The 22765-nt window shown below is 41.0% G+C and overlaps 2 protein-coding genes and 1 non-coding gene across 12 annotated transcripts in view; 2 read left to right on the top strand and 1 right to left on the bottom strand.

The window, feature by feature from the left end:
* Positions 1-22765, bottom strand: part of ddb2 (damage-specific DNA binding protein 2) — a 76153-nt gene that overhangs the window by 5196 nt on the left and 48192 nt on the right. For 2 of the 6 annotated variants that reach the window (XM_037107259.1, XM_037107254.1), the window contains exon 1: positions 21-173. The exons of 3 other annotated variants lie outside the window; for them this stretch is intronic. The gene's annotated coding sequence lies outside the window, so the exon portion shown is untranslated. Of the gene's footprint in view, positions 1-20; positions 174-22765 lie in introns of those variants that run through there. One more of the 6 variants, XM_037107255.1, reaches the window with a different exon arrangement.
* On the top strand, positions 765-11111 carry LOC119024437 (kinesin-like protein KIF23). 5 transcript variants are annotated; one of them, XM_037107249.1, is made up of 24 exons: positions 765-908; positions 1174-1243; positions 1461-1589; positions 2259-2364; positions 2508-2644; positions 2737-2849; positions 2935-3105; positions 3402-3446; positions 4354-4466; positions 4747-4868; positions 4953-5055; positions 5135-5214; positions 5292-5411; positions 5501-5660; positions 5800-5961; positions 6067-6233; positions 6327-6500; positions 7287-7490; positions 8389-8628; positions 8881-9114; positions 9991-10079; positions 10171-10249; positions 10419-10489; positions 10562-11111. In XM_037107249.1, the coding sequence occupies exons 1-24, from the start codon at positions 895-897 to the stop codon at positions 10575-10577; spliced, it is 2919 nt and encodes a 972-aa protein (XP_036963144.1). In that variant the 5' UTR covers positions 765-894; the 3' UTR covers positions 10578-11111. The 5 variants fall into 5 exon arrangements, with proteins under 5 accessions (XP_036963144.1, XP_036963143.1, XP_036963146.1 ...); XM_037107248.1 differs by having other exon boundaries at positions 8368-8628; XM_037107251.1 differs by lacking the exon at positions 3402-3446 and having other exon boundaries at positions 766-908; positions 8368-8628.
* LOC119025190 lies at positions 4522-4618 on the top strand. The gene has a single exon (XR_005076730.1). It is a non-coding gene; the product is annotated as a Z30 small nucleolar RNA (small nucleolar RNA).

Genomic DNA, 22765 nt, shown 5'->3' with positions numbered 1-22765 from the left:
AGTGAAATCAATCTTCTCACCTATGATTTTCAACGTTTGGAGCTGTACACATTCAGAGCAGGAGCTTTCCTGTTTGCATAACAGAGCAGTACACGTGAGAGTGGCTGCAAAAGTGGGTGTTTTGTAACGTGTGTGTGACGGCCTGTGGACGGTAGGCGTCAGTGTTTATCCACCAATAACCATCAGCGGACGCCATGTTTGGTGTTTAGGCAGGACTACAACATGACGTCAGATCAGCTGTCTTTTTTCAGAGGCTTTATATATATATATATATATATATATATATATATATATATATATATATATATATATATATATATATATATATATATATATATATATATATTTTAAAAGGAACAACGCACATTTAATATGTGTTATGGCAGTGAGCCTAATATATTAACGTGGTTAGGTAACTTATAAAATTGAGTGTTTTACAACAACAACAAATAAAAAATTGCCAAAACAAGTGGAAAAAAAACCAATAACAAAAAATGTACAGTGTTTAAATAAGTGTGGAAGACAAACTACTGCAAATATACTTAAACATAAAGAAGTTGGTTATGTTATCTGAAAAATGTGTAAATATACAAATTGTTACAAAGATAGCTCAAGATAAAAAAAAATATGTTTCGTTAAAACTATCTATCTATCTATCTATCTATCTATCTATCTATCTATCTATCTATCTATCTATCTATCTATAATCATAATAGGTTGCATATTTGACACTTTTCATGGTAGTTCCCATAAAATGCTGGGAAGTCTAGGCGGAAACACGTGATCGGTTGTTATTGAATCTGATTGGCTGCTGCCGCCTCGTTCTCCGGAGGGAAAGTTCAAAATTGTAGCAACAGGAACGGACAAACTAACGATACAAGAAGCAGAGCAACAATGATCAGACAAGCGTGAGTACAGTTTAATGTTGCTTTTTGTACCGGATGTAAAGTCCATTACCTAGAATTATTATCCTAATATCAAATATCGTGTTGGAATTTAGCTTGGCCGCTTGCAAACGGAATCCAAACAAGAGAAGTTAGTTAGCTTAGCCGTAACGTTAGCCTGAGGCTAATAAGCAGCCGTCTAGCCCGTGGCTTTGTTAGCGCATCATCGCTTTACTGTAATCTGAGTCTAACAATGTACTGTCCTAATGAAAGATGATTAATGTTTCAGGAAGGGGAAAACTCCCCGCAGGCCTCCTCCTAAGAAGCCACCCAACAACAACCAGAAAGACCCGGTTGGGGTAGGTCACTACGTTGTTCAGTAATTCATATTTGTATTGGCAAACACAAACTGCACATTAGCATTCAATAACAACCCCAATGCTTGCCTAGTTGTAACGTTAGTTGCACATTAAAGTATGTTACTAGCTGAGTGGATTTCCACGGATCAAAGAGTGACGTTCATTAAGGAGTGATCACGTCCTCTTGAAGCACACTTGACTGGTGTATTGTCCCCAGGTGTACTGTCGTGTCCGGCCCCTGGGTGCCGAGGACGAGGAGTGCTGCATTGAGGTCATCAGCAGCTCCACCATCCAGCTACACGCACCCGAGGGCTTCAAGACAAACAGAAATGGAGAGTACAAAGAGGTAACACATCTAGTGGACTTGGACTGTTTATGTTCTCCTCCTCTGTTCTAGTAGTTGAGGGGAAATAGCAGAGGTATTTGTCATCTTTTGCACAATAACATGCACACCATTGGCCTAATTTACTGCAATGTTTTTAATGGAAACAACTCAAATATAAAACGACCAAAACAAAAATAAATGGTTATCCCAGTAGCCTGAGCTTAATATAGGTAAGCCAAAGCCTAGTTCTTCCTGTAGGTTACTGAGGTGTTCTCATGTCAGATAAGTAATGCAATCTGTCCAGCCTGGAGGTTGGACAACCAGAAGAGCTAAGAGTAGAGCAGCCCCTCCTTCACACTGAAGGGAGCGATTCAAAAGTGGTTTAAGAATGTCTGTTAGACTCCTCCCTGTGGACGCATTCCAGACCATATCTAACTGGGAGGGAAACCTCCTAACAGACCTTTTTTAATTTTTTTATTTTTTCAATAGAGAAACTTTTTGGCCTGTTGATAAAAAAATTTACCATCAGTAGGAACAAATTATTCTGAGTGCCACTGAAAAGCTGGGAACGTCAGAAAGTACAGAGACCCCACTGTTGGTTTTAATCTCATTATGTTTATTTGGTGGAAATAAGAATATATATGATGATGCCGTCCTTAAATATTCTAATTCATCTTTTTTGTCTCGTAGACACAGTATTCTTTCAAACGAGTATTTGGAGTTTCCATATCTCAGAGGGAGCTTTTTGAACATGTGGCCAAACCTCTTGTCGATGATCTCATTCATGGAAAAAATGGTAAGAATGGTGATTTTTCTTTTTTATCTCAGTAATTTGTCCTCTGACTGAACTTTCCCTGAATTTTAACAGGAAATGGAAAAGCACTGTTTGGCTTTGAGATTATTATTGGCAGTTGATGGTCTCCGCTCTGGATGTTGCAGGTCTACTCTTTACGTATGGGGTGACGGGAAGCGGAAAGACGTTCACCATGACGGGCTCTCCGGGCCAGGGTGGACTTCTACCTCGCTCGCTTGACATGATCTTTAACAGTATAGGACCCTACCAGGCCAAAAGATATGTAAGACAGGAAGCTCTCTCTTGTACCCACATACCTCTATCATTCTTGAATCTGCACATTAGTAATCTAATTTCATACTTCCTGTTTTTCAGGTTTTCAAGACAGATGACAAAAATGGTATGGAGGTCCAGAATGAAGTTGATGCTTTGTTGGAGCGCCAAAGGCGTGAAAACAACTTGCCTGTTCCTAAAACACCCTCTGCCAGGTAAATCCCCAGTCCCCAGGAATACTACTGTTTCTACTGTGTAACTAATGTGTATATAACCTGAAAATCACTTCTTTGATTTCAGACAAAAGCTGGACCCTGAGATTGCGGACATGATTAAGCCGGAGGAGGCGTATAAAGCAGATGGTGTGGACGAGGACAGCAGCTACAGCGTCTTCGTCTCCTACATAGAAATCTACAACAACTACATCTATGATCTCCTGGAGGAAACTCAGGAGGATGTCATCAAACCAAAGTGAGTTCAGAAAATGTTAACTGAAAGGAACATAATTCAGATGTATAAATGTGCATTTAAAGACAGGTTTTAAATGTTTTGAGTAATTATACATTTACATTTTTATAGCTGGAAGAAGATCCTGCACACTGCCTGTCTTGCAAAAATACATTTATTATTGACGTGAGCAGGACTATGCTTGCAACTATTGATCCACTTTACATTCTCTGCATCTATGTCATGTGTCAATACATGTGCAAAGTGTTCTTCTGTTCAGAGGAGCTTGAAGACAGAATTATTGTCTTTCTTTTTACTAGGTGGAATGGTGGGGGCACACCTCTGCGCCAGAACACTGAGTTCATGTATGTGACCAGTGAATACTCGTCCATCAGACTTGTAGCCTGATTAAGATGAACTTTCCCTCTTTGACGTGTAACCTAGTTTGTAAGTGGAGCCGTGTGAACACTGGAGACATTTCCAAACTTCCAAAAAATGTTGTGGAAACTTCTTTTTTGAAAAACAAAATTAAAAAAGAAAAAGTGTTGCCACAACAACTAAGAAGTTATTAAAAAGTAGGGCTGGGTATTAATTGAAATAGTTTCAATGTTTTCTTTATATTAATGCTGATATATGTGACGGATATAAACAACACCTTTTATCTACTGGATTATTTTATTAATGGATGTACAAAACACATAAATCTAAGGGTAAAATGTTAGAGTAACTTTCAGGAGAATTGCCTCAAAATATTTATCTGGAGATGTGCCTAATATTTATTTAAGCATGTCCATTAGTAAACTGAATAGTTTTGTACTGTGTCCCGGGGATTTAAGCATTTATAATGAGCCTTTTTATATTTTGCAAATATTTTTTGTCAACATTTCACAGATGGAAAATAATGGCTAAATTAATCAACAGTAATAAAAAAAACTTAATTTTTTTTTTTTTTAAATAAAATACAGTTAAATTGGCATTTTACATCAAAGCTCTGTGCTACAGTGTAATGTCTCCAGTATTGACGAGAGTTCCTCTAGTCCCCCAGAATCATTACATTTCCCTGCTGCTGCTTGTAGTCTCTGTTATGTTACGGTTTAACTTCCTGAATGTCCTTAAACCTCCTGTCTGTTGCTTTGGATGGCGCTTCATGATTGTTACTGTCTGATTATTTCCCATGGCTGGAATCAAGCACACCCCGCCCCTCCTCCAAATGTTTGATGCTCATTTGTTCCACGTCTGCAGTGAGTGACCCTTTTTTTTCTCTCAATGTAGACCACCTCAATCTAGAATCCTCAGAGAGGATCAGAATCACAACATGTATGTGGCTGGTTGTATGGAGGTCGAAGTCAAATCTGCCGAGGAGGCATTTCAAGTGTTCTGGAAAGGTAAGATCTACATTTCGAAACCAGAGAGTCAGAGAAAAAGGAATAAAGAAAATGACTGCACTGATGATTGTAGATGTGACTGACCTGGCACTGCTAGCCTCCGGGTTGGCTTTGGCCAGGAAATGACCCGCGTTAATCTTCTCTCTGAGCAGGTCTTTTATGAGCTAAATGGATCAATCCGAGTTTTGTGTCTAAATCAGAGAAGCTCAAATTCCCATCTGAAGATGATATCTGAGAGTCTAGATACTTGAAAACGTTTGCCTTTACTATGTTGCTCCAGGTCAGAAAAAGAGGAAGGTTGCCAACACCTGCCTGAACAGAGAGTCCAGTCGCTCCCACAGTGTGCTCATTATTAAACTGGCTCAGGCTCCTCTTGATGCTGACGGCGACAACGTTCTCCAGGTCAGTTAGAACTGAAAACCAAATGGTTCGTCCCGCAGTTGAAAGCCCTGACATTAAAGGCTTTTTAAAAATCTTGCTTTACAGGATAAAAACCAGGTGACTGTTAGTCAGCTGTGCCTGGTGGACTTGGCAGGAAGTGAGCGCACCGGTAGGACGGGGGCAGAAGGAACCCGTATACGTGAAGCAGGTGTGTTACCCAAACATCCAGATTTGTCTTGTGTGTAGCTGAAGTTCATGTGAGATTAAACAACATTCTTTCCCTGTAGGTAACATTAATCAGTCTTTGCTGAATCTGCGGACGTGCATCGAGATACTTCGGGAAAACCAGCTGTGTGGCTCAAACAGGGTATGAGTTACTAAAGCTGAACGCTGTTGTTACATTTACTAATGAACCATGTAGGTAATGCAAGTTGTCTCCTACAGATGGTCCCCTACAGAGATTCTAAAGTCACCCATCTGTTCAAGAACTACTTTGATGGAGAGGGCAAAGTCAAAATGGTTGTGTGTGTGAATCCCAAAGCTGACGACTACGAGGAGACGTTGGTATGTTCATCTGATGGTTAAACTGTGTCCATTACTTTACACCGAGTGAGCAAGTCGCTTTTCGTCTGACGCACGCTCTGTTTGTCCAGCTGGTGATGCGGTTTGCAGAGATGACCCAGGAGGTGGAAGTGGCTCGGCCGGTGGACAGGCCCATCTGTGGCTTCACCCCGGGCCGTCGCAATAGAAACCAGGCCTTTAAAGAGGAACTGTCTCGCAAGCTTGAGGAGCGTGGCGGTCCGCTAGACAGAGGTAAGTTCTGCACTGAATAAGACAGCACAAACAAATTCTTTCTGTGCGAGCCAAAACTGTGTTTGTTTACATTTCATATGTGGAATGGGTTTTACTCTTACAGACAGCTGTCAGTTGATAAATTGTCTGTTTCGTTTAGATGTGCCCTCTGTTATAAGCCACTTGGTGCACAGCCTCCCACCTCTACCCTCTTGTGAGCTGACCGACCCTCACGATGATGTCACCCTGCCAAGGCTGATCGAAGCTCTGCAGCACAGATACAGGATCAAACAGATGATGATCGACGAATACAGCCAAGCAGGTGCCCACTCGCATTGCAAGCTCAATCCTCGCCTCTCAGCTTTGACAATTAGATGAAAAGTTGGATCTTTTTGTCTTGGTCACATAATTTTCCTCTGTTATTTAGCCAACGCGATGAAGGCCATGCTTCAGGATCTGGACGGCAACCTCATTTCCAAAGATAATCTTATTCACGAGCAAACTGGCAAACTGGATGAGAAGGACAAAATAATTCAGACCAACAAGGCCGAGCTCGAACGCCTGGAAAAGAGAACCAAGATGCAAGAGCACAAGGTGAGGGACATCATCATTTATACCTCAAGAGAGATTGCTGGTTTGAAGATGTGTTGCTCAATTTCTTAAATGTCCCACATGGCTCTGTTCCAGATTGATATCCTGCAAAAAACAACAAAAATCTACGAAGATGACAAGCGTTCACTGCAGCAGGAGCTGGAAACCAGAGAGCAGAGGTTGCATAGAGAGCTGTCCGACAAGAAACGCATCGAGCAGCGCATGCACGGCGTGGTGTCTGATACCAAGCTGAAGTGGGAGAAAGAATGTGTGAGTTACTCCGCTTTTAACACAAATGTTGAATAAAATTAGGTCATCTTGTAAAACGACAGCAGCCCCGAGGTGCAAATGAGGCAAAGGCATTTCAGTTGAGCAGGATTATTTTCTAAGCCCTTTACCCCTTTTGTCTGTGAACGTTTTGTGAAGGTTTTTTGTCAGTCAAGTGGTTGTAATAATTACTTAGACCACAAGAAGGCTGAAATACATCACTGCCCAGTGTTCTAAGTAGGATTAAAAGTATTCCCTCTTATTCAGAAAGCGCAATATGATAATTTAACAATGAACTTTGTTTTACAGTAGTTGATGCATGCATGGGAGTAGAAAGGCTAAGATGTGTTGAGCAAATATGGATGGTTTAGTATTTCATAGCTCTAATAAGATCTGGCCCTTTTCCCTCTGGGTCATTCCATGCTAACTTACATTGGGCCTCCCAGTTCATGTCATGGTTTTTCTTGAAAGGATTCATGTTAAAACTTCTATTAAACTCAAGGGACCTTGGAAAATCCAATAGCTGTTCTCGAAATACCTTTTCAAGGTATGACATTTCTGCCCTGAGAGTTGAATTTCATAATTTTGGTAATTCGTTGTAAGTGTATTCCAAGCCTCACTAATCGCTTATATTTCAGTGAATTTGGTTGAAATCTGTGCAAGAAAATGCAAGAATACTTGGCAACATGAATTAATTTAAATAGCTGTTGCAAAATATGTACACTTTCACAATAACCATTTGTACAGTCAGTGGTGTTGCACTTAAACCTGTTGCCTCTTGCTGTGCAGGACAGACGTGTTAATGCGATGCAGCTGGAGATGCAAAACAAGCTCTGGGTAAAAGATGAGAAGCTGAAGCAGCTTAAGGCCATCGTGACAGAGAGCAGGACTCCAGGTCGCCCTGATCCTCCACCACGTCAGACGCAGCCAAAGCGGCCTTCTAGAGAAGAACGCCTCCCAGCAAAGAGATCGGCCTCACCGTCTCCTGTCCCTGTATGTTGTATTAACTATGCACATGTAGAGCACCTGCCTAACTCCTGATTAATGTATCGGTTACTAAATATTACTAAATGATATGACAGCAGTTTAACACAATTATGTCCCTTCACTTTTAACAGCTTCTGTGATCTTCTCTGCGAAACTAAAACACTTTCCTGACCGTACTAACATCACTGATCCAAATGTGGCAGCAGTAGACACAATAACAAACACCTGTACTTTATGATGTAGTACAGTGCATTAGTCCTGCAGCACCTAACTACTGTTGAGGACCCTCATCATAATGTGTGGAATAGGGGCTGCGACTAACTATTCTTTTCATTGTTTACTGATCTATGATGATTTTTCTTCGATTATTCAAATGTTTCGTCTATAAAATGTCAGAAAAATAATGAAAGATGTCCATCACCTGAGATATTTTATGTGCAATAAAACGGAGAAAAGCAGATTATGATGAGGTTAAAGAAGCTGAAATCATCAAAGTTAATGAAATCATCACTGTAATTGATTACAAGTTGAGTAATCAACTGATTTTATTTATTCATTTAATTTTTCAGCTCTACATTGGAATATAAATGTTATCGCATTTAAATACAATGGGCAGCAAAATATATTGGGCTGCAAGTTAACGATGGTTTCATTATTGATGATTTAATCAGTGGACTATTTCTTCCATTTATCCACCTATCAAAATAACAGAATTTAGTCTTCATTTTTTTCAACAAAATTTTAACATGGTCCACGAAAAAGTTAGAATTTATTGCAAGGCTGTTTGTTTGATGTTTCTGCTGCTGCTATATTTGAATCTTGTTTAATGTCTTTCAATAACTTTGTACTAACTGTGTATATATATATTCATGGATGTATGCAGTCTTTCCACTTTGCTCCCCAGTGCCCTGTTGATTCTCCCCTTGTCACGCCAGTTCCAGTCAGTCCCACTAGAGTTGAGGAGGTTGAAATGAACCCAAGGCCAGGACAGGGTCACGACTCCCCTTGTACGCCAACGAGAACCCAGTCCCCAGCAGGCGAATCAGACAGCTGCGCCAGGAGGAGAACTATGTGTTTGACTAGAGAGGAAGAGGGGAACAACTCTCCTACATTTTATCCGAACCTAAATGAGAGAAGCTACAGGGTCAGTGAGTTAGCTACAGGCAGCAGCAGCATGAGGTTTAAATGAGAACTGGTACCTCTGAGTAGGCTTCACCTCATCTAATCACACTAATATTGGACACCATTTTTCTCAAATTTAGGTCCCTACAACTGAAGAAGCTATTTACTAATTTCATGCCCGTTAGCTTTGTGAAATTTCGATGTAATCCTTCGCCCCAGTTTTCACGTATGTATGTTTTTCTTCCTTCCTTTTAACTGTCAACCTGCTCTGAAGACGTCGACACCAGTGCGGCCGTTGCACCGACGCTCGCGCTCTGCTGGCGGGGAGAAATGGGTGGACCACAAGCCCAGTTCTAGTATGGACTTGGGTACAGTTTTGCAGCCCGTCATCCCCAATTCCATCCAGGTGTCTGCACCCAGTGAGAAGGCCCTGTCGAAGTGTGACAGATATGTGTTAACACACCAGGAGGTTGCCTCTGATGGCGAGATACAAACCAAACTTATTAAGGTAAGTGCCCTGCTACAGGATATTGGAACATGTCTTCATCTAATAGAAAATGCTTTAATTATTAGAATGATTTGCACAATGGTTTCTTTGTATTTTTTTGTATTTTTCTCCTGTTCATGTTGGTTGTTTTCTTTTTTGCAGGGTCTAATCAGTAATTCTTGTGGCAACCTCTAACATTGCAGTCACAGTTGAAGCTGCTATTGTTGTAGCTGGGAGCAGTTAATGTGTTTTAAATTCTATCACATATAGGATCAAAGGGATGTGTCTGTCCTAAGAGTTTGTTGTGAGTCAAGTTAAAGAAATAATCTTTAAAGTTTTGTCAATCTCAGCTGTCATTATTGCAGTTGTTCTGGTTCTGGGACAGGACAGTGATCACCAGCAGTACATGTGGATAAGCACATCATTACACTTATCATGACTGCTGCATATATTTCAGATAATTTCACTCTATTAAATTGCATTAATGAGTAACATGTACATATAACAGGGAAGTGCACTAGCTTGAAAAATAATGAATATGAGATTAAGTGGCCTGTGACTTGCTCTCAGGCTGCTTTGGCACATTTCCTTCATTTAATGGATTGGTGGCAAGGACCAGATCAATAACGATGGTGTCAGGTGCCTTGGGAAAAGGAGGATATTTGAGACAAAGCCTCTTTAAATATCTACCTCCTTGACATTTGATCGACTGAGTACTGCCATGTTACATCTCGCTTGGATGGTTTTTAAAAGAGTGGCAAGAGCGGCTAGATGGGGCTTTTTGAAGCAAAGTGTAAAAACCGACATGTTTTTCTAAACTGGACTCACAGTGTGGTTGGTACATGTCAACTACTAGTTAAAATTAACTACACCTTCATTCTTGTTCCTCATTTTCAGGGTGAGGTGATTAAGACCAGAGGAGGAGGACAGGCTGTCCAGTTCACCGACATCGAGACACTGAAACAGGAGATCACCACAGTCCCCGGGTAACGGCACACAGCCAGTTATTAGCTGCAGATTTGCTGCATGTTTATAATGTTTTAAAATTTCATTCTCACTTTTGTTTTGTGTCTGAAGCCGCAAAAGAAAATCCTCAGAAGGCAAACCTCCTAATGGAGATCGAGCAGATGGAGCCTGGACTGATGTGGAGACTAGGGTAGGATAACGATATCTGATCAGTCTACATTAAACTGCATTTGCATGTATGTTTCGGTTTAGACAGCAGATAGTATAAGTAATGAACTTGACTTTGCATGTGCTTGTTCAGATTAATGTAAATTTACAGACACTTCAAAGTAGATTCTAAATTTGTCTTTTGTTCGCAGTGTTCTGTGGCGATGGAGATGAGGGCTGGATCAAACATGGGTCCTGGCTATGAGCATCATGGGATCACTAAGTATGCTGTCTTTCATTTTTAATAGCATTTCCTCTGCATTACGGAGTATTTAATTAACTCTGTTCTCCACAGGCGCAGAAAACCTTGAAGGCAGCCGCCAGCTGCTCCAGTGATCACTCCCTTCTGTCCTCACCTGGCTGTTGTGCAATAGTCTGAACTTTTTTTATATATATATATTTAGCTCTAGTGATAATATTTAAACATTTCCATGATTATATATGCAAAAGTGTATTTACATTCATCACCAAAGCTACTTTTTAAAGTATTTTATATCTTGAACCAATAGAAAACAGGTGTAATTTGACCGGATGTTGGCAAATATTTAGTTACTGTGGCCCTGCTGCTGAAAAGAGACTGTGTGCACATTTGTGTTTAATAACATAATCACATTTGTTACTTGGCATGTGAGGAGACATTGTGAAGCTGCCACAATATAGTTTTTTGTCCACTACATACTGTCTCTGTGTACTGATTGATAGATTATGTTGAGCATCAAGTAGAGTTTGAATAATCAAGTTCTTTTTGAGTGTCTTTTATATAAAATATTTGCTTCTGTCACTGATAAAACTGAGCTCTCCTGCCTTCACTGTAAACTGGGGAATAAAATTCCTTTGCAGCACCAGTTTGTTGTGTTTTATATGCACTACAATGCACACTTGACATTATACAGAGTAATGCTCCAAGCAACTGGTGCCATTTCTCAACACTAGATGGCAGCACAGGACCGTTTTACATTCTACATGTTGAAAGCGATTCCCTTTCACTGCAGGAGCACTTGAGGTATTAATACAGCAGGGAGTCATCCCTCATACTGCACTGTTCTGTAAGCACGTTGATGACAAGAAATGCTGACTCTGAATTTCATTGAACACAAGCACAGATCTGAAGTGTCATCTTGTATATTTGAACATCCTTGCTGCTGCCAGGGCCACTTTTGTGCTGCTTTAAAACAAAATCTTTAGCAATCAACAAAACAGTTGATGGGTTAACGAGGAGAGACTGGCCGTTTATTTCCAAATGATGTTTGAGGAGTGATTTAATGTTGACTTGGTGCTCTGGGCGAGCCTCTGCCAAGAGTGTAGCAATATTCTGTGTCATATAAACAAAGTCTGCTTTCAATTACTTTGCAGAAATTGCTTTCCTGTGCTCATGCTTGATTAGATATTCATTATGTTAAACAAGACACCTTGTATATAAATCCATATTAAATTAGCCTGGCTGGCTGCCTTCAGGTGGAGTCAGCTGGGTCCCATGCATTAAAAAGGCTGAGTATGTCCTGGCCTTCAGTGTGGTGTGGTTTGTATTCTCTCTGGGTTTGGTGGGTTGGTCATAACCTGCAAGCCTTTTTATTATTTACATTGAAGCAGCATTTTAATGCATCTGATGGTAGTGGAGATAATTTAATTAACTTTTAATGCTTTGCATCAATGCATCACATATATTAAAATGGTATGTTTTCTATTGTAAAACAGTCGTCTGTAAAGCAATTCATAACGACACCTTAAATGTAGGTAGGCAGAACATCCTAAATTTACAAAAATGGAAGTACAAGTAACTCAAAGACAGCACTGAAGTTAATGTTTGGTTACTTTCTACAGCTATATTTGTATTTTTGCTGCTTTCAGCTGTGATAAAAAGGCAATGTATTCTGTAAATTATGGACCGAATAACAACAAATTACACATTTCAGACCAGTGTCGGCAGATGGAAGTGTGAGAAAACAATTAAGCTCGAAAACTGCTGCACAACTCCAACTTTATCAAATGTCAGTGTCCAGTTTCGGCCTCTCTTGTCAGCTGAGCATCACCAGTCTAATGACCAGCTGAAGCCAGTGGTACACTCATCCAGGATTCGAGTGGACAGTTGAAATCTCATCTACCAGCGGTCTGGCTGGGTTTCAATTGGAAAGCACTGGAGAGTGACTAACATGGAGTCTCTTGGAGAGGGTCAAGAGCCAAGAGCAACCAGTGGCCATTAAATTCACTCCTATGAGATATCGAGTGCTTTGCTTTTTGACCAGGCTCTGTTTGATGTGCTGCACCACACTATTATCCCCGGCTCCTCACTGCAAGCCCTCCACAACCAAGTGGTGTGAGCATTATAATGAAGTTATTATGAAACTCTTGTTGCACCCCTGACCAATGTTACCAGGTTCAAAGAGACACTTGAGGAAAATAAATGAAAACTGCACTCAAAGGTCTGCAATAAGAATAAAACCAATTCTTAAAGAAAACACAGTTCATCCAGCTCTATAGTAAGAATACATCGCTCTGTGTTTCAGGGCATCAGGCTTATGATTATGCTTATCAATGTTATTAAACTTGCTGAAGGGAATTTGGATGTTCTACTTGAATACACACAGTCAATTAGACCATCTCAGATTTTAAAAGGGCTGGCCTAATTGCAATGTTTTATTGACTCTTTGCTTGAATGGCTCTGATAAAGAGGTCTTAAGCTGCCTTTTGGCACAGGCAGGATGAAATAATCTTCACACCAATCCAGGATGCTGATGAGGTCCATACAGAATTCAGCAGCTCAAAATAGCCCTGTCCTCAATTACACGTCATATAATCCTTTTCTCACCCGAATGAAGTTAAAACCATGTTGTCTCCTTTTATAACATGTTATTTTATTCACTGATAGCTCAGCAGCTGACCTTTTTATATCACTTAAAGTTACAACTTGATCATCAATTTGGAGTAGGACAGTGTCCACCTCTGAAATGTTAGTTCCCCACATACTCCTAAAGGAAATATCTTGTTTTTTAGTTGTCAAATGTTCCACGTAGATGCAGTGAAGAGAACCTTGATCCAGCGTCCGAGGCGGGGCCCTGCGTGGGATTTATTCCTATGAAATCAGTGCAAAATGAGGCCAAAAAAGTTTGACCTACGATTATGAAATGTTTCCACACCAAATGCCAGCATCTTAGCTCGTTAGAGCTTGAGAAGGTTGACACAAAGTTAGCCGCCCAGCTACATAGCGAAGAAGCTAAGCTGAGAAAAGGAAAATAACAATGGCAGCTATTGAGGGAAACATACTAGCAGCAGCCCGCATAAAAGAAACACTTGGGTTCATCAAACTGGCCAGTTAATAATAAAATAATATACAGGACATGGAGACGTAGGCAGTAACAAACTTCTTTTTTTTTCTCTCCCATGTCACAAACACCACCTCCTCCCTGCGGCAACTCTGACGGGACACACTACTTTTTTGTGCTCTCTGGTAGGGGGGCCTTTTAAACCACAATGTGAAAATAATATAGCATACAGTAGTCGATGACCGCCAGTCGTTGACGATGGACACTATTATGTAGAGTGAGCTTTTGGAGATGAAAACCACGAGATGGTGCAGCTAAAAACAATGCTACGAGAGCAGAGAGAGTGCAATCAAACTGTTCAGTTGAGGGCCTCAAAATCAAAAGAATGAGTGCTTAAAAGCTCCACAGATCTGTAGGTTCATCACTATGAGTCACACTTTTCACATTACACATAGTCATTTGATCCATTGTTGCTATAAAATATGGATTACTGCAGCTTTAAAGTAGCTATTTTGATTTGGCAAATTTGACTTTAGCAGCAGGTTCATGACCTCTTTCGGCTTACATGATTAACACGCTGTTCTGAATCAGACTGTGAAAAGTGGGCATGAGTTTAAATAGGTGTCATGAAAGTGTAACCCTATCCAGTCACACTCTATACTTGGCTGCACAGGGCATCCGAGGAATGATAGCGGTTTCAGTTGCTTCCAAAGCTGTATCATAACAACTGAATGGTTGCTGATTTGAAGGGCATGTTGAAGCAAGCGGCTCAATCACAGCCACAGCTGTCCTTTAAAGCAGAACCCATTACAAGGTTTTTTGCCTACTTTTAGTGGCGAGGATGAAAATCCCTGACAATGAAAGTCAATTAGTGGGAAACACAAGTAAATACTGCATGAGAGCAGAGCTTTGCAAATCACAGCTCTGAGCGGGGTCTGTACACTACGTCTTCATATGTCAAGGCCGTGGCTGCCTGCCAGCTAAGTGTGTCGGGCCAGAAAGATATGCGAATGCAGATGAGTGTTGACAGCCAGTCAATTGTCATTCAGCCCATCTCCCAGCCTCTTGGGACTCATCTGGCTTTTTTTCTCCTTTTTTTTTTTTTTTTTGCTGGGCTGTTCTTCGCCGCTCGCTTGCTCGCCTCACGCTCCTCTGCCTTAATGCATACTAAAAATGCACAGTGGGGGCATGAGGCACCGTGTTCAGTGTTAATAAATGGTAAAAGCTCCCACGCTCTCTTTTCTGCTGCCGCGGCTGTGACGAGCAGATGGGTCAAAGAGTCACAAACTCGCAGAGACTCCCGGAGGTAAAGTTTGGTTTTTTCAGCTGTTTAGAAGCACATTGGATGAGAATTGCTCTGACCCTTAAGCGCATGTGGTTAGTGGTTCAGAACACCTCATCCCATCTGCTGCCTCCTCCTTCTCCTCCTGCTCTGATTTCTAGTACGATATGTCACTTAGCTGCTCTTGCTTTTTGCTTTTTTCTTCCCGTAGATGACTCGAGCAGATGTTCGGTCTGTCATTGTCCATTTTGTTGGCCGACGTCCATGTTATCATTTCGAGCTTGTAACGAGGAATCCATTCGTCCTCTTGCTTGTTGTTGTGGTTACACATCAGCACTGAGAGAGCTGACCTCTGACAAACACAATCCAAGACATGACTGATTTCTTAGTGCAAATATTGGAAGCCATTGTTGTGTAGGCCCATTATAGCCAAATTGGGCTGAATAGTGTTTTTTCCTCCCCGTCTTTGTTCTTGGCAGTCGACTAAGTGCTTGCAGCTGTCAGTTGAGTGCATTCTCCTTGCCCAGTATATGTGGCTTGGCTGCACTTTTAGCTGGCTGTGTCCTTACTGTGGTGACAGTATGCCATGACTGATTTCCGTTGACTCACTTTCATTGTAACCACAACGTGTCCCTCACAGAAAAAATCCGACTGCGTTTTTTAAATTTTTTTTAAATTTTTTTTTACAAGTGGTTGATCTCATCTAGTTAACGCGGCTCAGTATATCTGGGCTTTGCGTGCAGTTGGCTGATTATTTAAGCAATGCTCCAAGCAGTTTGCTGTTGAAATGAAAGGAGAGGCGATGCCAGAAATAATTGTACTGACAATGGCACAATGCAGGATGATGTATGATGACTAAATGGTATTTGGATGTGGTGGGGATTGACTCAACTTTCTCACATCACATGAATCTTCTAGGTTTCGGCTCCGCAAGTACGAAGAACAAATGAGCGTTAAAAATACCTCTTATTAACCGGCTTCACTGATATCTGTGAGTCCTTGTTTGCTGCAAAGAGGAAGAAGTGTATTTCAAACCTTTGTCCTGCCAGCGCTTTCATGCAAATTCCCCACACTGAGGCTTATCTGTGAACAATCATAGGTGGCATTTGGAAGAGGGTGAAATAACACATGATTTTCATATCTGCATAAAGCTCAGTCAGGTCCCTACACACAAAAGTCCCACGCAAAAGCAAACACAAAAGCCTCTTTGAACGCACACATCAGCTGTTTATCTTAAAATAGTCCGCCACACTGCTGCTCTTATCCCTGCACATTGCACTTTGTAAATGGTAGGCAATTACACACAGCGCATTAAGGAGTGGTTATTTAATTCATTAGATATGGCTAAGTTGCAAAGTTCATTCATTCTAATAAAGCAGCAACTTTTATCACACAGAGCCAGGTACAAGTAGAAGGGCTGAGATTACAGCATCCATGTGCACAAATAAGATTAGAGCTCTGGCTGCGGCTGCTGTTGACAAGGTGAATGGGACAGTTGTTCCTAAAAGCAAAAACAATGCATGACTGTGGGTTCATATAATTCACAGAGCATGCTATTTTCACGGTGTGTTTATCCGCATGATTAATGTCCGTTCAGGTTTGCATCTGAACATTACCTGAGGAACGCATCTGCATCTGCCTTACTGGATGCTAATGATCCAGCGCACGCCTAATAAACTGAAGTGAGAATTCAAATGAGGCTCAACCTGCCTGCGAGGCTAGCTTAAGCAAACACCAGGACAGCTGGCAGAGAAATCATTGTGACTAATGGTCTCAGTGTGAGACAGGAGCAGGGCTGTGGGTGGTTGTTTTACCACGCTAAGAAGAACAGACTTTGTTTGTCTTTCTATAGCATACAGCGTGACTGTGTGATTCTGGAAGTGTTGGCTTTGTTTTTGTTTGCTTTGCTTTACTGGCCACTGTGGTGCGACAACAGGAATTACCAAAAAATGTGTTTTCGTTGTACATGTTTTTCTCCTGAGAACGAGGCGACCTTCTGAAAATGTATGAATCAGGGATGCAAAATTATGTCGGCTCGTCATCCGTTTCCGGTGGTGATTTGAAATATCAGCATCAGCTTGAAATTAACAATTCTGTCAACATGACAGGCCGATAAGATCATCCTGCTTTCACCATGCTTTTGAACTTATCATTGTCTAAAAGAGCACTTTAATAAATGACAGAATTACAGTTATACTAAAGAGAAATTTAGTAGGAGTTTAGAGTTTTGAGGAAAACCTACTGTGTGAAAAATATTGTTTATGACATGATGATTTTGGCTGATGTAGCTTTTATTCTCAAATATCAATACGTCTAAAATAAATTGAACATGGTTGATTTATGAAATCTCTGTAATTTATCAGTATGTTAATGATTCATTTCATATACCTGTATTTGTACTATGTGGGTGGACAGATCTTGGAGGACTAGCTCTCTGTCTGGGATTTTGTTTATGTAATGTTATGTTTTGTTATGTCAGGTCATGTTAACAGAATTAAGAATATACATTATATAAACAATATGAAGAAACCAGATGGATATCAATGGGTAACTCCATTAATTGTACACATTAAAATCTGTTTACAGCTCTTGATGAGTACTACTGCACGTGTGAAAAAAGTATCATAAAGCCTTTTGCGGCTCAAGAGATATCGCCTTTTTGAATGTAATCTGGTAAATTGCCTCTAGTGATTTAAATCTGTCTGAAATAAATGTATTTGAGTTGCATCGTGGCATCACTGGATGTAATTCACCAATTTGTCAGATTATGTGCAACTTCCTCTTGAGCCACAAAAGGCTTCTATCCTACTTTTGTAATGTGTAAAATTGGTGAAGTTGCCCTTTAAATATGTGCATACCATGCAAAATGTTACAAGTGAGTAGTTTTCCTCATTTTGCACTGTTGCATTATTTTGTTAATTGTACATTTTAAAAGGCATTCAACATCTGCATCTCTCAGTGGGTCATCACGATAAGAGGCGTTATAATATATTAGTTCCAATACAGGAGACTTAATGCAACTAGGTATGAAATATATCGGCAATCAACTGAAATTGGTTAGAAAATATCGGCAAATATTCATGAGGTGGCTGGACAAATCTGAGACTGTCACTTGGAGGTGCGACCCTTTTCTCCATCACCTCATGTTTACTCTATTTGGATCCTGCAGCTCGGGCTCCGCCACCATGGTAAACATAATGTGCTGTAACCTGTCCTCGGGGCAAATGATCTGATTTGCTCTTCCCTTGTCTTTTACTCCTAATCGCATCCACCTCAGAGCCAGAAAATGGTTGTGCAGCTGTCATAACTGAAGCACAGCACGGCATGATGGGAGTGCATGTTTTTGCTATTATCTGTTATATTTGAGCCAGAACACAATACTAAACCTCCACTGCATCCCTCTTTCTCACAGGCCGCTGCATGATCAATACCCACATCAAAGGCTCTGCGGAGATAGCAGGATTCTTTGAAGCATGTTTGTGGAGCTGGATTTGCTGAGCTAACACGGTCCACACAGAACCCCCTTGAATAAGCTTGTTTGGCTTGCATCCTCCGTGTTTGTAGAAGAACTGAGTGGAGTCTAATGGAGAACAGACAAGGCCTCTCCCTTGTCTTTTTTCATCCCTTTGAGCTGCTAAATGCATCCATAGTGCCAGTGCTTTTTGCTCATCTGACATACGCTTCATTGCATGCCAGCTCAAATATTTATCTAATATCAAATTGGCTGTAACACTTTTGGAAGCAGCGTAATGCCAGGAAATATTTCTCATCGAGGACACAAAATAACTTGCATCATGAATTGCAGTGCCAAGTGCAAATATGCTGGGGTAATTACTGATTGAAATGAGATGGAGTGCAGACAGCAGCAGTGTTGTTATGTAGTTACCTTGTGTTGTGACTTGAACAGGCAAGACAAGAATTTCCAACGGTGATTATTCTGCACTCAAAAAAACGCAACCTGTGTCCCTAGAAAGCTATTAACTATTTACAGAAGTGCTTTCCGTCTCCTAAATGGGAAAACAGTGCATTTGGGACTCTGTGTGCTAAGTGGGTATTGGAGAAGAGGGGGGGTGGAGGTTCAACCACAATAAACGCAAAAGCACATGACTTCTGCCAAGAATCAGCAGCTCTGTAAATGACGGAGCAGGACGGGGATATAAATTACGGTATAAAACACATTTGTGATGCTTTGACTTTTTACAATTCGTATATTGTTGAATATTTTGATAAGTAATTGCACTATTTGGTATGTGCAGTGCGATGGTTTGACTCTCCAGTCAGCTGTGGCTCATTTGAAAGTGAAATGTGGGAAAATGCTGACATCTTTTTTCTCTTCCCTCCGAACACCAGGGGCACCACTGCATTTGCATCCCTGTCTCTCTCTCTCAATCTCTGTTTCGCTCTCATTTACATTATGGATGGTTCATTTAGCTTACATGACCGAGTGGATACATAACCCAGGGCAATTCAAAATACCACGAGGGCCTGCAGGGATAGAATGGAACCACATAAGCAGAAAAGACTGCTGCGCTGCGATCTACAGCAGCCTCTTATTCCCTTTCATGTGGTTGACAAACATGGCCTGCCCCCGACCCAGAGGGCTATGCTCAACCAGGTGAATCAATTAAAAACAGTAAGTGAGACTTACAGAAACATCTTGAACATTTATCAGCCGTGACCTGATTTGGATCACTCCACATGGTGACTTTGTGCGTGCATGGGGCTGTTGAAAGAGTTTAAAGAGGAGTATCTGACACCAAAAACACGAGTGCAAAAATATAGAGAACAGCTCAAATGAATGCTGCAAACATTAGCGTGTCTAGCTTACTAGGTGAGCTGCAGCGGTGACTGAAGCATTACTTCCGAGGCGAGGGAGCTTATTATTAACTCACTGCACTTGTTTGTGGGTCTAAAGGTTAAATAAAAAACAAGAACAAAAAAAACAGCCTGTTTAAAACTAGCCTACCAAATCCATTGTGTAGTATTTCCAAATAGTCAGTACGTTAACATGCACAGCTTTGTCGGATTACAGCCATAGTTCGACTATGCTACTCAATCCAACAACTGCAATTGTCTGAGTATACATGCCGTTGAGAAATTTAATTATTGGCTGAAGCATGTCATGTCCCATTACGATAGGTGGTGCTGGACCCGTTTCAACTAGTGGTAATAGAGCCACCTCCAGCTGACCTCTTTACGTCACCAGCAACAAGAAACTCTGCCTTGGCATTCGAGAAAGATGGCGTACGAAGAGTGAGACGAAGCTACATCTTTGTACATTTTGTAGATGGTGTACATGACAATTACGCAAACTAGATGCACAATGGTGCTCTTGGAGGAAAGGTGCCGCCACCACTGCCCTTCTATTTCTGGCTCTTGGCCCCGGGGAAAAAATCTGGAGGCTGCGCACAACGTAAAATCCGAATCCAATCTGATGGAATGTATACATGCAGGAGTAATGTGACTATCAACTGAATAATCTAGGTGTTTTAATCCGACTAGGAGAAATCCGATCCGGTCCGATTTTAGCCAGACTAAGGCGTATACATGCATCTTGAAAATCCAATCATAGTTGGACTAACCCAGTAATTTGGTTTTCTTGAGTGTCATGTAAACGCACTGACTGTTGAGCTGGTTTTGGATGCTATCAGAGTTGCTAATGTTGAGTATGCAAATGTTAGCAGCTCTGTCAATCTCTTTAATGGATTTGGCCAAGTTCCACTCAGGTTCTCATCCTAAAAGCCTTTAATCTTCTAACAAGGGATGTCCACAGTTAACTGTGTTACTTAACTATTAATCAGTTAACCATTGAGAATATTTTTGACTGGTTATGCATGTCAAATGTATGTGAAGCTACTCTTCAGTTTCCTATTGGCACTAGCACTTTCCTGGCACATTAAGAACAAGCACTAGGCTGCGATGTCTGAGCATGACTTGCAGCCAAAGACAGTTGGGAAAGCTAAACTATCAAACAAGAGGCTCAAAATGATCGAATTTTGAGGAAAGTAATCATTTTCAGGTGATAACCACAAGAACAAATAGGTGCAAATGTTACAGAATATGTATTTAAACACATTTTTGGCCATAAGCTAATTAAATAACAACCGTTGCATTCGAGGCACGTGGGCTTGAACACTGCATAACTTTACTGAGGTAGAAAGTTCAAGCTCCACCTCCTTGTTGAGCAGTGGGAAAGAGAACGACAGCTGCACTCGCAAAATCACATTCATAGCTAACATGATTGCCTTGATCGAGGTCACGCTGGATTCAATTTTTGCTATCCCATTCATGTCATGAGTACCAAATTATTGTACAAATAGGAGAATTATTGTACATCTTGAGAGGCGGTTGCTGCTAGCCATAGAAAGAAAGTGTGAGGGGACGTTAGGGGACTGAAAGAGCTGGCTCAGCACCTCCAGCCCGAGTATGTTATTTCATCAAGAGCGCCACTTTGAGGACAAGAAAAAAAACAAGTTAAAAGTCATGTTAGCCAGGATAGATAAGCTAATCCAACCACCCGCTGCTGGACAGCTCTTACAAAAACGAAAAAAGCTGTATCACGACTGCCAGTTACCTCCTGTCTACTTGGAGATGAAGTCAGTGCTTCTCACTCTGAGCCTCTCCGCCTGGCACACGTCAGACAACTTCATCAAGAAACTCACTAAGTCAACTGAGTGCCAAAAAAGGAGTATTTTACATCTTTTTTTTTTCTTATAAATCAACAGATTAGTTACAGGTTAATGGGTCTAGTGGTATCGAAAGCAAAATGACCCTACTCATAGCATTAAGTGGTAATATACAGATTCAAGGATATAGCTTAGAAGCTACACAGGGTTGTATAATTAATTTTCCACCATCAAAAACTAAATAAATAAATTGAAAATGCAACACATGTCAGTAGAAAGTAGTGTAGACCTTCATGACATTTTGTTCCACTATAGAATATTTTTTTCCCATACTATATAGTACACAAATTACACACTCAGAAACTCAGATAAGATGGCAGAGAGGAAATATAGTGGACCATACAGTAAACAGGGAATGATTTCAGACAAAGCTCAGGTCTTTGAAAGAGGAAAAGAGCGATAAAGACGTGAACGAGTAGGCTGGCAAGTGGCGAGTAGTCGAGTAGGTTTGCTCATATGTGTGTTCTTTGTGTGAATGTGTGTGTGTGTGTGTGTTTTATGGCTGGGTAGAGCTGTTAACATTATAGCTGCAATGTGTAACCCGAGATAAGAATTTAATACCTGCGCTCAGATTAAAAAAAAAGTGCTTTGGCACACAACACCAGTCCACCTCCCTTGCTGCCAACAAGTTTGACGGCACTTTGTTTTTTGTCTCGGAGGCACTAACGACACAATGGCCTTAGTGACGAGCCAGTTTTACAACCTCAAGGACTCAATGAGCTTAATGACAGAAAAACCGCACGGACATAAACACAGCTTTGCCCACACGGAACAAGAACGCAGTGTGTGATTTCACAAGAAGACATTTCACAAGTGGCTGTCATTGTGCATTGGTGATAAAAGTCGCAGGGTGAGAAAACATTTGTGTAGGGGACCAGATTGCGAGCTCCACCTCTGAAACCTCCAGCTCGCTTGGTGACAATCATCGGCTGCGGTTCTCCTGCTCTGCTTTACATTAGCACCGCAGCTCCAGCCTGGACAGGTCCACGGCTGTTATCTCAATGATGTTCTAATTCTAGTCAAACAGTTCTGTGTTTGACTCAATAGAGGCAGTGTTAGTCAGGAGAGTCAATATTAGCAGAGCACACAGAGCAGGACTGGTGTTAGGAGAAAGACAGAGAGTTATGTGTGTGTGTGCTGGGCGTGTGTGTGTGTGTGTGTGTGACAGGATACATGGTTAAGTGTGCTCTTTCAGTGAACCTTGACCGCCAAGCGCAGCAATAATAATAAAGATAATAAGAAAAGGGAAGAAAGAAAACTCCTGCTTACTT

The sequence above is a fragment of the Acanthopagrus latus genome, chromosome 8 (assembly GCF_904848185.1).
Source record: "Acanthopagrus latus isolate v.2019 chromosome 8, fAcaLat1.1, whole genome shotgun sequence".
In the NCBI taxonomy this organism is placed as follows: Eukaryota; Metazoa; Chordata; class Actinopteri; order Spariformes; family Sparidae; genus Acanthopagrus; species Acanthopagrus latus.
The sequence above is the reverse complement of the archived record's forward strand: the minus strand, read 5'-3'. Positions and strand labels throughout refer to the sequence as shown.